This window comes from Polyodon spathula, chromosome 28 (assembly GCF_017654505.1).
Source record: "Polyodon spathula isolate WHYD16114869_AA chromosome 28, ASM1765450v1, whole genome shotgun sequence".
Taxonomy (NCBI): Eukaryota; Metazoa; Chordata; class Actinopteri; order Acipenseriformes; family Polyodontidae; genus Polyodon; species Polyodon spathula.
Window position 1 is genome coordinate 3,333,697 of NC_054561.1, and position 20,931 is coordinate 3,354,627.

Here is a 20,931-nt window from a genome sequence, read left to right on the forward strand (position 1 = left end):
TTAGGGCTTATGATTTTTTATTTTAACTGATAAAACACCCCTTATATAAAAAAAATGAAATTGGTGTATAGCCAATAAACACCGGAAAAACACTAGAAATGGTTACTCAATTCACGCTGACTTCTACTACAAAAAAAAACAAAAACAAACCACCTTTCCCAGAGCAGCTGGGCAACGTCCCTCCTTCCTGCCTTGCATCTATCATTGATTCGTTCAGAATACTTTAAACCCAACCAGCTACTGAGTGGCTGAAAATTCTACGTTTCTATTGGAGACTCCACTTGCAAGATTTTAAACGAGATCGCAATTACAGTAGAAGGCTTGTTTACGAGATTTAGCGATATTACAGGTAGTGAGAATTTAAAACAGAATTACAAACTGTGGCAAAATGTAAGAAAATGCCTAGAGATACAAAAATCCCAGAAGAATGTGCCTGTGACTGTAAATTTAAACTAGAAATTAGGAGTTTGGAGGTCATCTTTGATCCTTCTCTATCATTTGAGACTCATATTAGAGAAGTTGCTAAAGTATCTTTTTACCATTTGAGAAATATAGCCACATTTAGACCAATTATTTCCATATCTGATGCTGAGAGACTAATGCATGCCTTTGTTTCATCTAGAATTGATTATTGTAATGCACTTTTATCTGGTGTCCCAAAACATGTGGTATCCCGCTTGTAGTTTTTTCAGAATACTGCCGCTAGAATTCTGACTAAAACCAGGAAAAGTTAACATATTACCTCTGTATTACTGATTTTAAGATTTTGTTGTTAACTTACAAGTCCCTGAATGGATTAGCACCTAATTATTTGAAGGAGTTACTGACCCTGTATCTTCCAAACTGCACTGTGAGATCACAGGATGCGGGGCTACTGGTTATTCCCAGAGTCAACAAAAGCAGCACGGGAGTAAGGAGGGCTTTTTCTTGTAGAGCTCCTAAATTATGGAATGCTTGCCTTCGTTTTTCAAGGAAGCTGGGACCGTCACAGTTTTCAAATCACTTTTATAAAATGGCCTTATCTTAGTGGGGTTTAATGGAACTTTAAAATTGCTGCTTTTGTATTATTGTCATGTGTCTACTGTTATTTAAATCTGTTATTTAAATGGTCTGATTGTGGCAGTTGTATGTGTAGCATGTTATACAACTGTATTGTGGTTTGTTCTTTTTTCTGCTATGTACTGTACTGTGCTTTGTGATACCTTTTGTATAAAAAGCACTATGTAAATGCAAATAAATAAATAAATAAATAAATATAAGGATTTAATTGTGGAAGACAGCAAAGTACTGTCGCATTACTACTAATATTGTGACAGAAAAACAAACAAACGGCCAAACATTTTGGAAAGTAACCAAAAACAATTAATTTCATACAGGATATAAAAAAAAAAAACTCGAAAATAGCTCAAAATAAGCACAGAAAAATGAAATTAGTAAAAACCGAGAAACAGAAGCCCTACGGTATTTATAATCACAAGTGATACCTAAACTGAAGTGTTACCAAATATAATATAAATGTATTATACATATCAACTACAGGTTGCTTGTTTATTACCTATTTTACTGCATTTAAACCTCACTAAACATCTGAAAAGATTATTGGTCCACTTTAAATACAAGCAAAACATTGCAATGAGCAATTCATCCGTCGAATATACTCCAAACACAATATCACCCATTCATTATCAGTGACCGGGTGGCACATGTATACTTTATTCTACCCGCACATAATGCATTTCTGTTAGGTTGCCTGGCTTTAGAACAGGGTGTATAAAACCGCTTTTGGAAATTTCCAGCATATAACATAGGAAGCATTAAAAGCATAATAACTAATCTGGTCCGTATTGCTCTGCCATCTTAATAGCTTGAAATAATGTTATCTGTTGTAGCATAAAGATCAAGTGCACCCAAACAGAACCTCGCATGACCAAACATCTTTGTTGTAAAAAGGAATCACAGCTCTTAAATTTTTATTGCCTTCCCTTTGGTTTCCTGTTGAACGGGGAGCGTTGTGCATTATGATGTGGAAATAATGCAACGCTATCACGGTTATCTCAATGACATGTCCACCGCTCATGTTCTCAATAGGTTTTCCAGCTATCTTTATTTGTTCGGCTTGCAGTGTTTGGCTTTGACATCTGATAAAGGGATTAGTGCAAGACTGCAATTGCCAAACTAAAGTGCATACAGTCCCTCAACAAATACACCATATGCATATGTTTTACACATACAGTAGTGTTCAAAAATTGGGAAACAACAAATGCCCATGTCTCCTCACTCAGACCCCTTACTTACTAACTACCCGGGTATCTCTGAATAGATCATTGTCTCCTCTTCAAAAATATTCCAAATGTTTTAATAATAGTACCGTGAAATATTCTCCTTTTTTTAGGAAAGCAGCACAACTGGGGATGGGGAGTTTGCTGCTGGATAAACCCTAACTACGTGCTTGCTAAATATCTTGGAATCCCCCTTTGCACATTAGAATCCTCATACCATTTATTTGAGCTACCTTTGTGCTAGCTTTGCCCATTAAAGAAGTGCTATGCCAATGCAAATTAATAACGATTAGCCTTCTTAACAATATCACTAGAAAGTTGGAATGAACACATGGCGCAGAAGGAATCGGAAGGAACTTTTTTATCTGCTTATTCCAAACTGCTTGTATGTAATACTTCACAGTGAAGTATTAACTAAGAGCAAAAAAAGAGACAGAAGAACATGGATTATGTTACTACAGTTTATGAGAAATTTTAAAAGCTTGATTAGCACTCAGTACTACAGAACCGTTGCAAAGCCATTCTAACGCGCTGGGAGAGCCTTTTTAACTCATTCTGTTTGAAGTTTGGTTTTCTTCGTTTCATCGGAAATGGAATGTATTGCTGATTTAATTCATCTATAAAACCACAGTGCCTGGTGCTTCCAGGAAAGCAATTTCACTCCATTTAAATAATTCAGTGTGAGAAGCTGGTCACTACATGCTAAATTAAAAAAAAAAAGATCAGTATCTGTTGTCCAGATTTCACTACAACCTCATTTGCTTTACCAGTACAATCATTTGAAATAATCACACTCCCACATAAGTGATTGCTTTAAGAAAGAGGGGAAGGGCTCTTCTCATAAGATTTAAGAGCAATCTCTAAAACATTTCTTCTCAGGTCTGAGATTTCTGTAGTAAACCTGGTAGAAAAATATCAGTGTGCATTGGTCGTTCATTGTGATCCTCTTGGGTTGTTAGAATATAACACAAGTTGCCGCTTTGGTGGCATTCTTCCAATGGCTCACTCCATTGCAGCCGCCCTTGTGCCACCATTGTTTCGAGAGTGTATTTGGTGAGGGATTGTATGGATTGTAAACCTCTTGATTGAGTATCTAGTGGCTGGATTATTCAGCAAGTATCTAGTGACTGGATTATTCAGTGAGTTGTCAATAGATTAGAAGCCTTGCAGGTTTGATTCCATATTGTGGTTTAGGCCAGAGAGAACCAGATTATCTACATTACCCAACATAAGTATTGATACATCTACTGGATATCTGAGGCTGTAGAAAATCACTGATACATTTTGGTTGGAAGTGACTAGTGACTGATGGGGGAAGAATTGCACCAATGCCTACATTATCAAACAAACAGTGATTTGTCATGCACTGGACCCTTGAGATCTTGATCTATCGGTGGAGCATTTAGACTGGTCAGTGAACACATGTTATTTCAGGAAAGGAAATAAGACTCCTAGTGCATAGCAGTTTGATCCATTCCTGGTTTTACTACAAGTTTAATAAAATACCCCTGAGCTTGTTACCTATACACAGTGGCTATAATCATGCTCTTATTAAATTCTGTAATGGGTGAAACTGCTATGCAATAGGAGTCGTATTTTCAAACCCTGGAACGCAACTCCAAACTGTATTAGGGATGCAAATTCTGTTCAATCATTCAAAATTAAATTGAAGATGTATTTTTTAATACTTCGGCCTTTGCTACTATTTGCCTGTGGATTTTAAGGTTATGATCTTGATTGTGTCATTTTTTTATTATAATTTGTTTTGTTTAAACTTTATTTTATATGTACAGTACTTAAAGGTGTCTCAGAACAAAAAGTGCTTTGAAAGAAGTTTGTTGTTATTGAGGTAATTATGGCAGATGGATTTTCACCCCCATGTACAAATATGAAACCAGGCCACTGAATTCAGTCAGGATAATGTGATCTTACTCAGTTAAATATTAGACATGGATGTCAAGATAATCTTCATGTACCAAAATATCTGCAGCCAACACCTACTTAGAAGCAAAGACAGAGGACGTGAGATAATTCTGGTTTCAAAGGCAGGTTGAAGTTTTTCACACAGAGTCCCCCCACGCTGGCTATCTCACCATGATAATTACCTATCGAAAAGACAGCAGCAATCAATGACCTATTTCCTTCGGTCAATTTAGCCTTGCCGTTAGGGGAGCCTGGGTTAATTAAGCACGTTTTCTTTCTACTCCTCTGGGATTCAAAGCCAAAAGCTGATTAAACTTCATTAAAAAAAGAACAAAGACGAACTGTTGGAACAGGTGTACCGCTTTGTTTTGTTGAGGATTTGCTATTTAAAGTTCAGCAGTCGACAGAGGGCTATGACTAACATTCTTTGTCAAAATGTTTGTAAGACCTTATAAGCCCTCGATACCAAAAAACAGTTCAACATGCAGCTGACTCATTGTGTTATACTGGTTGTCTAAGGGGGGGGAACAAGTTTATTTTAACGACAGTACAATTGGGACACATCTGAAAGCCTACAGGAAAAAGAAAAAGCATTACCCTTCAACACGTATAGTTACAGGAGAATGAATAGAGAATGACTGGGGAGAGACCCTCTTCCTTACAAAATATCTTGGTTTACCAGTGATCAAGCTAAAAAGGAGTAAGAAACGTATTTAAAAGCATTGTTTAGCCTTTTAACTTTTTTTTGCATGAGACATTTATTCCCCATGCTTTTCTGCAATGATGATTGCCACCCAGTTGTTCTGCTGTAGTAGTTAAAGGAAGCTATTTGCAAGGTGAAGCAGTGTTGGGTAATGCATGATAAATCCATGACAATGTTTATAAATAATAGAAACTAGATTATTTGTCTTTTAAAGCTTTAATCCCCCAGTGTCAACTGTCCAATTTGTACAGATATTTCAATTGCTAATAATCACACACAAATAAAATAAAGATTTTACATTAATTGCACACACTCAGTGACAGTCTATAGCTTTGAACCAAGATGATGTTATGTGTGCATTGGGATGTCAAGAACATGTATTTAATCCCCTGGCTTGCTATCTGGTATTTACTGTAAGCCATGCTCACAAGCAGCTCAAATTAATCACCCTCATTTTGGTCATTGATCATTCCCTCATGTTTAACATGCCTGCGTCCACAGTTTCAAAGGCCAGTAGTCAGCAAACACCTTTCACACCTGAGCAATAAGATAGACACTCTTTTACTCAGGGTCAGACAGAAACTCATTGATATAGCTGGCTGTTCAAACACAAAATCTCTCTTGCAGCCTTGTTAGAAGATCGTTTCAGAAGCCAATAGTCATTCCTTGCATTTTTAATTTGAATTACGGTATTAATTAGTGTGAAATCCAGTGATCCTCTGCAATCACTGGCCAGTTTAGTGAATGTATGAAATTAAACTCTGTTGTACCAATCACTAGTGACTGTATACATTCATGCCACGTGCTAGTGAAAGTATAAGACATGTATAAAACCGTACAATATGCTAACATAGGTTTGTATTAATACAAACATTACAACTCATACTTTAGTCCAAACCAATGATATTGTTGTTTTCAAAAGGAGTCTTATAAGCTTGGACAGTCAGGATATAGGCAAAATACAAGAAGCATACCGACTTGTAGCATTCAATTATTTATTAAACAAAATGAACAAACGTATGAGGAACGACTTAATCTTCAAATTCTAATGTAATAAACGGCAGAGGCACTTAAAATGTTCATAGAATAGAAATACAAACAAAAAGCAAAAATGAGTATATAGTTTAAACTATAAATGCATGTAAAATATTCAGAGAATTGATAAGCGTATATAAAAAGTCATCTACGCAGCGCTACCAGTGATGCTATACAATCTCTAGTGACTGTATGACATGTTTTAGTCTCACATTCACTAAAAGCTTTCAGTGGTTCTATACACTGGCACTGGAACCATTTTTAAAGTGCGGGTGCTGTAACCCGTGCATATGATGGAAGCCATGCAAAGCCAGGGTTGCTGCCGTACCCTCTGCACCCCTTGTTCCAACGCTCCTGGTTCTATACAATCCCAGGTGAATGAGTTTTCTCAATATTTCACACACCCACTGGCCAATTTTAGTGGTTCTCTAGTCTCTGACTTCACACTTTCACTGAATATATATATATATATGTGTGTGTGTGTGTGTGTGTGTGTGTTTGAAAGGTGTGTCATTTCAAGCTGTCTCCTGGGCTGCTTGACAACAGCTAATGCCAAGTGGGGAGGAAAACTAAACAAATCAAAAAAAGGTTCAATCCAATTTTCACTCTGCCACCTCACAGGTGCACTCAATAAAGTTGGTCAGCCCCAATCTGGGGCAGCAGCATGTTCCATTTCATTTCTAACCTTTACGTTTGAATGTAGGTGACATGCCACCTGGAGAAGGTGTGGCCCAACCTCTATTGGATTCTTCAAAACTCAAGCCCAGCGCTTTTGCTTTCACTTCGTCTTCATACCCAACATGGCTGTGTGTAGATTCCCAGTACCACGACCACGGAATTCATTTCTTTCAAATTGTATTGAGCGATGACTCATTTTGCACCACGGCTATCAAAACTTCACACTCAAAAATTCAAATGCATTTGTACCAAATCCAATGATCTGCTTTCCGTCTCTCAAAGGCTTCGGCACACCACTGTTTCAAAACATCCAATCCCTCTACCGCGTTGCCTTTATTTTGATGTAATTGTAACCAGATCAGACAAATGTTTTTAATAAAGCTTCGCTCCCCTTGATGTAATTACAGCTATTTGTCACCGGACCAAACAAGATGTGCTTTCCAGTCAAATCCTTCCCGTTCCCCTCACCTCCCCTGGGGGCAGGCAACATTGCACAGATTAGCTTTCGATAGAGCACAATCTCTCATTGTCACTTTGGATCTGTTCACTCACGAGCAAAGGTCCCAATTATGTCCTGCTTCAGTGCCGTTGACACCTTCAACTCTGTTCTCTTGATTGTTTGTTTGACAGATCTTTGCATTGTGAGTAATGTCTAAGTAGAAAAATGACCCAAGTAATTTCAAATCATTTATTCAGAGTGAATAGTTATTAGTCTTATCCTGATCACTCCTGTGCGCTCAATGTAATACAATACACACATATATATATCACTTTCCATTCATCTCAAAGTCCTTAACAAAAGCAGAACCCTCTACCCACACCTAAAAAGCAGCGTTGATCAAGTATATTTTCAGTAAAGCAGTAAATAATCAGAGAAGCATGTTATCACCTGTAGCCTGGCTTTATTATTCAATAAATGTAATCAACCCCCTCTACGTTTTTTGTTTGATTCTTTCCATTTATTAGCAACAGATTCCATCTCTATTACAAAAAGCACTTTGCCTTGCTAATTGGGTTTTTGTTTTTTATGGCTCATCTTTGCAAGGCACGCTTGGTATTTATGTATCCCGGTGACTGAAAAATAAAATAAAACCTAGAAGATATTCTAAGAGACACTATTGTGTTTCCAGTTTTAATTGATCTGCGCAACATGACACCAAAGCCTCAAAACCAAAACAACAGGCAGGCTAAATAAAAGCACTTCTGAAAAATAATTTGTTCCACGAGGCATTAGAATTAATTCTATATGCACAGCAGTCCAATGCTGGTATTAACCCATTAAGCACCAAATATCATTTTCTTTGAAAAGAAAAGAATGTTGAAACAAAGAAAACATTTAAATCCTTTTGTTTTGGCTATTTTGAGGACAGTCAAGATGTGCATCTAATCATAGCAGTGAAATTTCACACCTTCTACAAAGCTCAACACACAGAAAACGGAACGGTGCCATTACTGTGGGAAGGAAAACATCAAGACGTGTAATTTTTAGGCTTATTTTATATTTCATAAAAGCATCTAAAGGGCTATATTATAATTAACAGCTGCATTTAGAGTTTTGCGGTTAACAAAATTAGAGTATGTTACAATTTTATAGTTAGAGGAAAATTAAAATAACAGGGAGATGCCAATTAAAAAATGCTCCAAAAAACGTCAAAGTAGTCTGTCCTCAAATGAGGACAGTGGTACTTAATGGGTTAATACACGAACACCTTATGAACATGAAACCTGTCTTGGTACTTGTGTTGAGTGGATAGATATTCTTCGTCGGGCTTCTGGAAATGTACTCATATATTAGGGGTTTCAAGGCCATAGCCAGCTATGAGACACATGCCTCAGTTAAACTCATACTAGTTTTTACACAATGCTTTGCCGCAAATAAAGATGCATTTCACCTTTTTTGCGTTTGAAGTAAGTGGGATACTGGCAGGTTTATTTCAGACAGTGCTTGATTGACTGGCAGTTGACGGTTGTGTCGAGTTTATAAGCCTGAGGTTTTGTAAGGAGCCTCGCAGCTGGCCAATTACATTAATATTCATGAGTATAAATCAGAACACAGCCAATCACATCAACTGGTAGGCCAAAAAGCACAAGCTGCAACCCTCATTGGTTATGATGTGCTTACACAGCTAAACTTTCTGTTGTCAACCCTCTTAAGCTAATTTTATTGCTGAATGTGATTTTATAATCAGGGCTTCTGTTTTTATTAATTTCATTTTTCGGTGCTTATTTTGAGCTATTTGAGTTTTATGTAAATCATGTTTTTTTTTGAGGCTTGTGCTGTTTATATACTGTGTGAAATGTATTGTTTTCAGTTACTTTCCAAAATTCTTGGGTGTTTTTTTTTTTTCCTGTCAAAATATGTACAGTAGTAACTCAACAGTACTTGCACACTTAAGTTGTACCTTCTTTCCTTTGCTGTCTTCCACAACAAAATCCTTATGGTCAGGGTTTTTGTGTTTAGGGCATTATTTTTTTTTACATTTCACCACAATTTGCAATTCTATTTTAATAGTTTAAAATGACGCGATCAAGCCTCCATTCCGAAATGTAATCTCGTTTTAATCTCGCAAATGAAGTCTCCAATAAGAATGTAGTAATGTGCTGCCACTCAGTAGTTGGGGGCGGGTTTAAAGTATTCAGAACAAGTCAAAACAAATCATTGCGCAGCTGCACTGGGAAAGTAGTTTTTTTGAATCTCTGGCTAAGAGAACACCGCTTGGAAAGCAAGTGAAGTGTTTTCTTAGATAGACTTGACCACCGGACACAACGTCAAGTCTAATCATGGTATGAAATCATAAATACAAATGTATGTATTACTTCTGTCATGATGCACATGCATCAACATATAAAATGAACAGAATAAGAGAAAAGCAAGAGGTGTATGTTAATAAATTATAATAAACAAATTGGCATACTAAATTAACAAAACACCTCTACGTACAGTAAAAATGCAGCATCAGCTCTAACAGTAATTATGAATACGAGAATTAACACATTTTAACACAGCACACCACACACACATTACATGCAGCAGCATTACTCTCATGGTGACAAATCTGTTTTGAAAAGACTGAATAATACACTTGAATTTCAGTTTGATGAAGAGTAATCAGGTTACAAAACAGTACTGTATCAATTGTGAATCAGTTCTGTGCTAAAAAGGTATTTATTTATTTTTTACGCAAAGTTCCTGTTCCATTAGGCAGAGCATTTACAATGGGAAAATTTTATTTCACTGCAAGGTTGTTCCCCAAGTGTTCTCTTAAGTATAGTGTCTACAACAAATATTCAAGCATTGGTACCTAATTATTTAACATTAGTTTTTATTGAATTTGGATATTCCAAAGAAAAAAAAAAGCACTGTACAAATCCTCACAGGTCCTGAAAATTTAGAACCACAGATACTCAATTCTATAATAGTACCTTATTCAGAAAGTGCCTCAGTCATTTTTCATGGCTGGTCTTCAGCCCTCGGTTTTAATCAATTAATGATTCATTAAAATCAGACTGGTGGGCTTTGATTGATTAAAAACAAACAAAAAAAAAGATCGATTAATCTGGTCTTCCTGAATGTGGTATCTTAAATGACAGAGGGTACTTCTAAAGATCTTGGCTAACTTTCAATTACATGTAAGGAAATAGTTTCAAACTGTCAAAATACAGTAACTATATATGTTAAATTATTCATATTAAACATTTGCTGGAAATAGCATTAAGTCAATACTTTGCATTTCTTGTAATTGTCTTTCAACACAATTGCAGATCAAATGATTAATCGATCAATAGAAAACTTAAGCATTACACAGCTAATATACACAAGAAACCTAGTAGGAAGCAAACTGAACGCAAGGCTTCCCATGCCAAAGTAAGTCTTAAGCAGGTGAGATGCCCATAATTGCGCTTGGCGTCACTACTGCAGCAATTTATCCTGTGCAGGAAATCTGACGAAGGAGGATTTTTCTTGTGACTGGTCGCATAATTCAAAACAAGACCAGACAGATGAAACACACACTCACACGGACGCCTGGCAGAGCCTGCGGGACGACGAATTAAATCGCCGCTCTCCCAAGTTACTGGAGCTGCAATAGATTTTGCACTAGGCTTGCCTCCTGTCACCTGCAGTGACTTCTAGCCATTATGAATTGTCACAATGAAGTATCAGTCTTGTTGACAGGAGCTAGACTAGCCTAAACAATGGCATGGAGTTTGCCTGCTAAGTTAGTGCTATGTGTTTGGCATACAAAGCAGTTGTACGTGCAATGGCAGTTTCTTAAAGGGGAGGTCTTGTCAGCCATAGTCCGAGGTAATGTCAGAGGACTTCTTTCCCTGACTGTGGCATCGTAGGTCAAGGGTTTCGACCCCAAGTTACATTTATGTTCTCATGGAGCCTACCCTGGGAATAGTGAGTAACTCAATGTAGATCCTAATAAGTAAAGACAGTAGGTACTTAGGTATAGAAAAGAACACCCATACAGAAGAAGCACAATATTGCAATGAAAAACATCAAACTCCGACAAGGAAATGGAAAATGGTTTGTCACTTGTATTGTTCAAAGAAAAAAAAACACACAAGCAGAACACCTGACTGAAGAATAACCCTATATTAAAAAAAAATGCTTATTTCCAATCACATGTAAAATATATATTTTACCCAAGAATTACAAAAATATCACCATATCCAGGTCTTCATTTCTCAGCTCGTGGTTTTAAATTAGACAGAAAACATAACCAGAACACTTCAAATTTACACATGCTGCTAGAACAAATGGACAAGTAATTAAAGCAATTGCACACATTTATCAGTATCACTTTACAGAGCAGCACACCAAAATACAAATCACATCACTGTCAAACCAAACAGAAAGCGTAAAAAAGTTTAGCCAAGTACAACCAACAGTTTCTAATACAGTATTGAATCTAACTTCTGGGGTGCCTGATGTGTCTGATGCTGTAATTGGTTTATATAAAAATCAAAACCCACTGGAGAACAATATTGAGACAGATTTTTTTTTTTTCCAGGCAAATCCAAAAATGAGCATTTTGCACAGAATATCCCTGCTGCTGCTTTTTATTTATCTATCTATATAAACAGATTGTTTCAATGCTACATTCAATTCTGGAAATTAGAGTTATACTAAATGACAAGGACAGTTCAATTAGGTGGTAACAAATTTCTTCCAGGCAAAGGGGTCCAACCTATACAGCTTATTTTTCAGCGATAAAGTTACACATTGAATTCCATAATGTATTTACTGAATCATAACGGCTTCATTGAACAATATGTATCAGTAAGATAGGAATTTACACATGTCCATACATAACCAACAACAGTATGCATCTACAGGGCTTGAAGGGGGTTCTCTTAAGTCTACGTCCAGGAAGTACAGTACATGGCTCCACTGGTCTGTTTGAAAACAAATAGTTGAAAATGGCAAGAGCAGCCTTTGGAGATTCCAGAACATGGAGTCTCGTGAGAACCTTGTACTGTACATCACAATAGTGATGGAAATAAGAATTCCATTGCCATGCCATATTTTACAATGCTGATCCTATTACTCTTGAGATTTGGATAAATAAATGAGTCTCATAAAGCTAAAAGTAAATCTTGCAATAGCTCGATCTGCTATGCATTGGTGTGTCTTACATCCCATCACATCGCAACTATCTGAGATATATTACAGTACGAAGAAGTCTTATTACAGATCAAACATCACACGCATCATAAAACACATCATAGGATTATTACGCTTCTAAAATTTTGCTTGAATTCAAGCCTGCTGTTCAATCCTTGGCTCTCACCAGCAGGCTGCAAGGCTCAACGTCTAACTTATTTTTTTTTCCTGCTCATCTAGATGGATTTCTCCAAGAACTTTTCTGTCATCCTCGGCAGAAAGGACTCCAGGAAATGGAAGAAATCCTGGAACAAATTGCTGCCATCAACAACCGGGGTGAACTTGGCCAAAGTCCTGGTGTCTTCTGTCCCTCCTACAACTTCAGCGTGGAGTGTGAACTCCAGTACTGCCCCCGACACCTTGGCCTCTTTCTCCTGCTGTGCGATGGCCTCTGTGACTTTAGACTCTAGCTCAATGCTGCCACCATCAGGCCTGGAGTCCTCCTTCAGCCCTCTCAAGAGATCTCTCCTTACTTTTCTCCTCCCAGCCCACACCTTATGCCAAAGGGTGCACTGCCAACCAACAGCAGTCTGCGGGTGGGCAGGGTCTAGCCTCTGTTTCTTGGAGCTGGACGGTTGCGGGGTCTCCTCTGAAAGACGGGGCCTCTTGACCCCAGATTGGGGTTCATCCTGAAGGCTTGCGATCGGGGAGTCTATTGCGTTGGAATGAACGTCCTCATTATTGTTGGCTTCTTGAAAACTAGGCTTCCCCTTCAGCTCTTGGGACTTGGTCTCATTTTCTGTGCCTCCCTTCAGGGGAGCCTTCATACGAGGAACATCAATGTTTGCAGATTCCTGTTCTGCACTTTCGTTGAAGCTGGTTTCTCTGGAACTGCCACTCTGCTCCCCACTTGGATTGGGCTTGGCACCCTCTTCGCTGACTCTTTCGACCGGGCTGCAGCTGATCTGCAACACATTCTCCAGGGCGCACAGCATCGCCCTGCACACCTCACTGAACCAAAACTGCCTGAAGTCTCCAGATCCCTGCAGCTGTTTTCTGGTGTCGCCCGACAGGGCACTTAGTTTGAAAGGGATTCCGATGACCATTCTGTCTGCCCCGGCTTCTCCTGATTGACCGTGTGAGGCTTCTGGGGCGGCACTGCCGCCCTGCTGGTGGAAGAGCCGCACAAGACCCCAGACCTTGCCCTTGGTGGATTTACGCTGGTACTGCAGGCTGCGGCAGTACTTGGCGGCTTCCTGGCACTGCCGGCGGAGGCGCTGCTCGGTGCGCTCGTTCAGGTTCCCCGCCACGTTGTGGCACAGCTCAAAGGGGTCCAGGATGTTAAGGGGCCCCAGACGAGGGTTCCTGTCGCCCTCTGAGTTCAGAAAATCTGTGATCGGGAGAGCCCTGCCGTGACGTGGGGAGATCACGGCCCCAGCAAAGTCAAACTGCCCATAAAAATTGTAAAACTCAGAGAGAAGGGTGCCTGGAAACCAAAACAAAAGAGTACGCATTAAAAAGATCTGCATTGCCTCTAAATAAATGCTACTAACAACATCAAGTTGTATCTATAAAGTGATATACAATTGGAAAGGTGGAATGGATTAAACTCATTACTTAACCCATTAAGTGCCACTCTCCTCATTTCAGGAGAGGCAACTTTGTCATTTCTTTGGAGCATTTAACTGTTGTTTTAATTCTCTACATTGTTACGATAACTTACTCTAATTTTGTTAACCGCAAAAGTGAAGTCAAAATGTAATGGATGAAATTATATAAATACAGCTTGTTTTCTGATTTTATTTCAAATAAATGTAATTGGTACTGAATAATATCTTTACTTTTATATAGTGCCTTTCATAGTGGACCACCACCACAAAGCGCTTTGCAGAGCTAGGCTGTGAACTGTGCATTATATGCAGAGTCAATTACAATACGACATTGTAAGTGGAGGATGGAGCATAAGGAGGTAAGTGACTTGCTCAGGGTCACGCAGTGAGTCAGTTAGTGGCAGAAGTAGGATTTGAATTGGTGACCTTGTAGTTACAAGCCCTGGACTTTAACCACTGGACCACACTGCCTCCTATGGGTTCATGTTTCTCACTTATTCCCTTCATGGTTATAAAAACAAACTTGATTTCGTTGCTGTACGTGAAACATTGAAAGTTCAGGATAATCAATTGAAGCTCTTTTACTTACAGAGTTGTTCAGTGTTTTCACTGGCTGGGACTGTCGAAGAGTCACAAGGAAAAGTGCAGTCCCAATCGTCGATCATACAGCGATCTTCCTCACCTGAAATTCAAAGGGCACGTGGCTTGACTAACTGAATGACTACTTATTTTAAAAAAATTAATACAAAATACATCCAATAACATTAAACATTTTGGGATCTGCGTTATAATGGGATCGACCATGCAAACATAAAAATGGGCCTTTCAAAAAAAAAAAAAAAACAGTATTATCTTGTTCTGCTTCAATGGTACAGCACAATGTCATTTATTAGTTTCAAATGATGTTTGAATTTAATAAGAAACAATTATGGGATTTTAAACAGTGTCAACAAATTTGATTATTATTGGAGGTTAACAGAGAAAGTAGGTAGTCCACTTTAAATGACCCCATTAACCTCTCGGAATGTTAAACCCAGCCTGGACTGACGGGTCCAAGTGTACCTGCAAGTGATTTCAGATGGTTAACGGATGGCAGCACAGGAGGCTGTCTGTTCTGAAGGAAGAAAATCACAAGCAAAGTCAGGGCGTAGTTATTCAGCAAGGGGCCTCCACCACAAGGATTTCCTGAAAAAGACGACATGCATTAACCTTCTGTTAGAGGTGCTAATTGTTCAGAGATTAACCTGCCAGAACCAAATTACCCATCACCAGATTGAGATGCGAGCCTCAGTTCTATTAACTTACTAATTCAAATATCATATACATAGTTTGATTAATCTTTGAAGATGTGTTAATTCAATAAAAAAATCGCCACTTTCGATTGCCTGAATTTATGTTTTTTTTTTTTTTTCCTCCTAAAATCCACTAGCTAAAATTAAATTTTGTTTTTGGGTACATTTAATATTTTTAATTTATTAAATTCATTGCAAAAACTGCGTTAAAGTAACGTTACGGTTACTCGAGCAAAACTCTTAAGTGAGGAAATTGCGAGTTAAGGATGACACGAAACCTTAACTTTGCACCACTATGTATAACATCACATATGACATCACTGATGACATGACAAACGCTCCCCAAAAAACTGGCCATAGGAACATAACACTGAGAAATTGTTGACCATAAACTTGGTCCCAAAGCAGTAGTTGATCAGTGTAACAGATGGAGAAAACTGTTCTTCCACATCAGTAACAGTGATTAAAATCACCATTGTCCTTGGAGTTATAACAGACTAGCCAATTATCAAATGATTCTGTATGAGAGGTCAGAGACAGCATAGCAGCAGGGGCAGGGGGGCGTGGCCCCTGCATGTGCCTGTGTTTTTCAGCAAGATGTTAGTGACACAAAGTAGAAAAAATATCCCAGAAGTAGAGAATACATTTTGTGGGGCTTACTTTATCCCAGTGAATTAACTACAAGACAAAAGGATACCCAACTGCAGCTCAAGTTAAAAGTTGTTTTGTTTATTCCTGAAATAAACAGTACATAAAGTTGACACCACATTTCAGAGGCCATGTTTATGCAGAATTCGGCTGCGCAAAATTCACTAAGTTTGCGCATTTTTAAGAATTTAAGGAACCAGGTTTAAATCTTAAAATGTACATAGCAAAAGGCATGTCACACAAATAGTATCTACATGTCTGGTAGTTTTTATTTTTATTAACCTGGCAGTTTTAGAGAACCACGCAGGTGAACTGTTTTGTAATGTTACTCTATGGGAAAATATTATTTTTGATGTGTCAAAGAAACTAACTACCAAACAGAACTACACCCCATTTGGGGGGAAAATTGCACCTGCCAATCTGACCTGAAATCCAGAATTTCAGCCTGATTAATTAATGTTAATGTCCAAAAAATGGGTTTAGCATGGGAAGCTCATTTTAACCTTAACTACAGTGGCGCTACCACAACACTATAATCCATTTTCAGCAAGTCAGTTACCAGTTTAACACACATTTTAAAAGACTACTAAATTTAAAAAAAAAAATCTTTTCACAGGCCCATTACAGAAATAAGCACTTCAGGAGAATTGAAAGGGTTTGGCTCCACCTGCTGGCAAGTGTGAATATCTATCTGAAAAGATCTAAATGAGGTGTTGGACAATCAAAAACAGAAAGGCTATATTTATCTTGCATGTTAATGAGCAGTCCACTTTGTAACCGGCTTCTACATTCTGTAGACGTATCCGACAGACTTGGATAGTATTCTGCATACTAAGATGAGTTCCTTACCAGCTAGCTGTTTCTGTTTAGCCCAGTACCGGACAACATAGATGAGCGGTCTCAATCTCTCATCCAAAGAAGAGCACAACTGAAGGAACCGAGTATTTCGGACAGCCAGCCTGAGGGAGAGAAATTTTAAAACAAAAAAGTAAAAATTACAGTTTAAATAGTTTTCTTTTTTAAAAGCCTTTTTAAAAAGGGGGGCAGTGATCGTATTTCTCGTGCAAACTGGCTTTAAAATCCTTGGTTACTGCTCTTTTAATAAACAGCCTGTCTTGTATTATCAGCCTCTAAGGTAGCCCAGCGTCAAATCTTAAAAAATTTCAATGCAGCAGCATCAACATGGCTAGATAACCCATCCCATAACTAATCCAGGAGCGGCCAATCACGATTACATCACCAACTACTACAGGGTCTGGATACAAGTGTAATTGGCTCAATTAAAGAACTTGGAACTAGAAGTGGAAGGGCCTACTTTAGCTACCCCTGTAATACTGGTTAGGATTATATGTGTCTAAGATTTGAATTGCTCTTCTCTCCTGATCACATGCAGACATACAGAAAGGACTATCACTATGACCTGTTGTTGATGGAGATATCCCCTTGCAGCCCGGACTCTTTGTGGATGAACTTGACCACAGGTCTGCGGGCAGAGGGGACTGCTTGCACCTTGTGGACCCCTGGCACACACTTCTGCAGCACCATGGCCACCAGCTCCAGGACCTCCGCGGACGTGGCCGATTCCAGGTTGATGTCCGACAGGATCGAGTCTTCCGACTGGGCGTCCTCAGACAGCCCTTCACCTGCCTGCAAAAAAACAAAAAACAACCTAGAACACAATCCACTTGAATGACTTACTTTAAGAGGACTAAACATTATGCTGCTTTAATCTATGGTGTCTCCAAGGTTTCTATTAGTGGTTTACTTAAAATTAAACTCAAATACAGTACAACAGAGGTAAAAAGAACTTCCTGGAGGGTTGCAGTGTCTTCTGGCTTTCGTTCCACCCGAACTCTCAATTAATTGGTCTAATTACTTGATTAACTGCACAAATGTAACACTTCCTTCCAGGCCTCAAAATGTTTCATTGGTAGTGTACACCTTGAATCAAGTGTATTTTTTTAAATCATCAACTGTAAAAATCAACCTTGAAAAAAAAATATGAAAATCTCCAATTGAACAAATTAGATTAAGCTTAAGTTGGAATGAAAACCAGAAGACCTGCTGGCCCGAGTCCTGGAGTTTGACAGGCCTGCAGCACAAGCGCTCCTGTTAGAAAGTGTCAGTCCTGAAAAGGAACTGAGAATCTAGGATAATCAACACATTAAACCCAGGTATTGTCTAGCAAAAGCTATTGCTTTGCATTATCACCCACTCCGGGTTTTACTATGAGCTTGATTGGGCAGTGTACATGAAAACAAACCCAGTGGTGTTCTATTAAGCTCATTGTAAAGCCAGGAACAGATCACACTCCATCCCTGAAATGGATTGTCTGCTATGTACCTGTGCAGCTGTGCTCTTTGCTTTGGCCTGGAAAGTCTTGGTGTTCTCTAGATCTAGAAACAGGTCCAGGTCGCAGCTGTGGATGTCGAAACTGTTCACTGAGGAGCCAAAAGGCAGGATCTTACACTCTGAAATACAAACAGAACTCAATTTTAACAGTCGCACCAGTTTTGGTGCACTCGTGCAGAAGCCCATTTCTGGGGGTAAAATGCAAAACATCCCATCTGATCTGTTGCTCGCACATGGACAACATTTTGTTTTTCACACTGCACATGTGGGGGTGAGATTGATCATTAAATCACAGCAGATTCCTTAGATCAGGATACCATGATATTTAGCATGATACTTAAGCTGCTGATTTCACAGACCCCAGGACTGCCTTACCCAACATTAGCTTGTCTGCTAGTGTGTTAAAACAGGGAACAAATTCCCCACCCAACCAACTGTGCATGCTGGCACTGCAAGTGTGCTGTACCTGGGAAGAATTCTGAGAAGACCTCCTGCAGGAGAGACACCAGCAGCTCACGAAGACGTTGCTCGCTCTCAGAGAGCTCGAACAATTCCACCAGCTTCTGCATTTGCTCACTCACCTGCCAGAAAAAACAGAGATAGCAAAACTGAAAGCTACAGTACAGCTGTGTTGTACAAAGACTAATTGAAAACCAATATATCTGAGACCAGATTGTTGGACAGTTAGGTAACAATATACACAATATGCTAAAGTTTCACAAACCCCAAATAGCACTAATCTTGGGCTACCCGATGTTAACATAAGAGCTGGAAATAAGACATTATTTCAATAAAGCCATTGCATTGCAGTTTGATCCATTCCTGGTTTTACTGGGAGCTTAGTAAGACACACATGTGCATGTTACCTGTACACTGGGGCTAATCAAGCTTGTAGTAAAACCTGGAATGGGCTCACAGAGGAACAGATCTTGAAAGCAAAAGTGGGAACTTGAGTGGCTGAACTCACAGTGCCAGCTTGACAGAGAACTGGGGTCAACTCCTCTAGGCTGATCAGCTGCTGCTTGGAGGGATCTTGCTTCTTTTTGGGGATGTATTTAAACTCCTTCGTCTCCCTGGGCTTCACACGCAGGCGCTGGCCTGCCATACAGTGCTGGGGTGCCGCCAGCGCCACCTGCAGGCTTTCCATGTTACTGAACTGCACAATCGCATAGACACCCTGCAATATTAACTTACAATGTTAGACATCTTCGCAGGAGGCGGTACAGTATAGCACAAGTGAAAACAGACCCCTGACCTGGTCTTTGTCCAAGATGACGCTAGCCACGGGTCCGAAGCGCTGAAAGTGATCTATGAGCTGGAGTTCGGACGTCCCGCGCTGAAATCCACTAACGAAGACGCTGTGCTGCTCTTGGGTCTTCCTCGTTTCACGCACACTGCGCAGCTTCTGGTGTTTCCTGCCTTTTAAATGGTCCTCCAGGCTCGCCTCTGCACACACATGTTGAAATTGTATTATCAATACAATTTAAAAAAAGTTTGATAGAAACGGTTCTGCTTCAAAATGCTTAGCTAACATAAAGGTTTCTGCTAAAAAAAAAATATTTAAAAATTGCTGGATTGTCTCAGAGACAGACCTTCATTAGAATTATCTGGAACTATCTTCCCTCGTTCAAGATAAACTAAAGTGCATGAAAAATCATCCATTAAACACCTATGTAAGAAATACTTTACACAATCGTCGTACACCATGTACTGACAGTTGATTTAGGACGTTTCTGATAAAACTGACTACCAAAAAAAAAAAAAAATTCATGACTTTGAACAAACTACTATAAAACTTACGATTTGGAACATTGATATCACAAAGCACACAGTGGAACCCTCCCTTTGCAAGCGCCTGGGTGTCTGCATCCGACTCCATCGCCGTATATCACAGTAAATGTAACAGCTGTTTACGAAAGAAAAAACGAAATCAAATCTCCCTCCTTCCAACACACTTTTCTCCATGTGCTCACCTCTTCTTTGCGCCCGACTGAAAACGTGGCTACCCATCGTTTTAGTTCCGACACCCGGAAGAGAAAATAAGGTTCCTGGCATGACGGTTCTGCTGCGGCAGAGGGCGATACAAATTTAAAAATCATTTTTAAGAGCCGTATTTCTACACTTCGCATTGAAACGAGTTACGGGACATAAACGCGTGGTTTGACAGTATTGTGAGAGGCAAATCTATAACTACATAATAATAAAAAATAATAATTCTTTAAATGGTTCCTACCCATTGCAGCTGCCCTATTGCACTAATGCGAATGCAATAAGTTTCTATGCAAATTCCCTTAGCATTGCCATTATAGTGCTACTGCCTGCATTGCTACTGAAGATTATTTGGTGAAGCTGGGCCGTGTTTTTGATACCCCTCCGGGAAGTGTAAGTGGGCTTCCTCGCTGGTTGGCATGGAAAGGAGCGCTAACTGACAGCAGCGTGAACCACATTGTACAGATCACATGTACAAACACACCACTAGCTTACTGAGATCACATTCCTTGCAGATCGATTCAAAAGCTATTTGAGCAACTAACGCAGATTAATTGCATGGTCATGAAGTCACAATACTAGTTATGGTGGTAGTTTTTTTTTTCTTAACTCTATAACACAATATAAATTATATTATATTGCAGTAGGATGCTGAATACAAACGCTGTATAGACCACTTAGAAGCTAGGAGGATCGGCTTATATTGTATGGTACACTTTCAGCATAGAGGTGCATGCATGGGCAGTAGGTATGACATACTGTGGGAAATGACTGAATGTATCACAGTAAAGTTTTGTATGGATATGGGATG

General features: G+C 39.1%; 1 protein-coding gene across 1 annotated transcript; it reads right to left on the reverse strand.

Moving 5' to 3' along the window:
• Positions 1 to 10,147: 10,147 nt before the first annotated feature.
• tut1 (terminal uridylyl transferase 1, U6 snRNA-specific) lies at positions 10,148 to 20,104 on the reverse strand. The gene is made up of 10 exons (XM_041231324.1): positions 19,932 to 20,104; positions 19,387 to 19,577; positions 19,099 to 19,308; positions 18,598 to 18,712; positions 18,123 to 18,250; positions 17,200 to 17,426; positions 16,629 to 16,738; positions 14,902 to 15,024; positions 14,429 to 14,521; positions 10,148 to 13,715 (listed from the first exon to the last, which is right to left on the reverse strand). The coding sequence occupies exons 1-10, from the start codon at positions 20,008 to 20,010 to the stop codon at positions 12,466 to 12,468; spliced, it is 2,526 nt and encodes an 841-aa protein (XP_041087258.1). The 5' UTR covers positions 20,011 to 20,104; the 3' UTR covers positions 10,148 to 12,465.
• Positions 20,105 to 20,931: the final 827 nt, after the last annotated feature.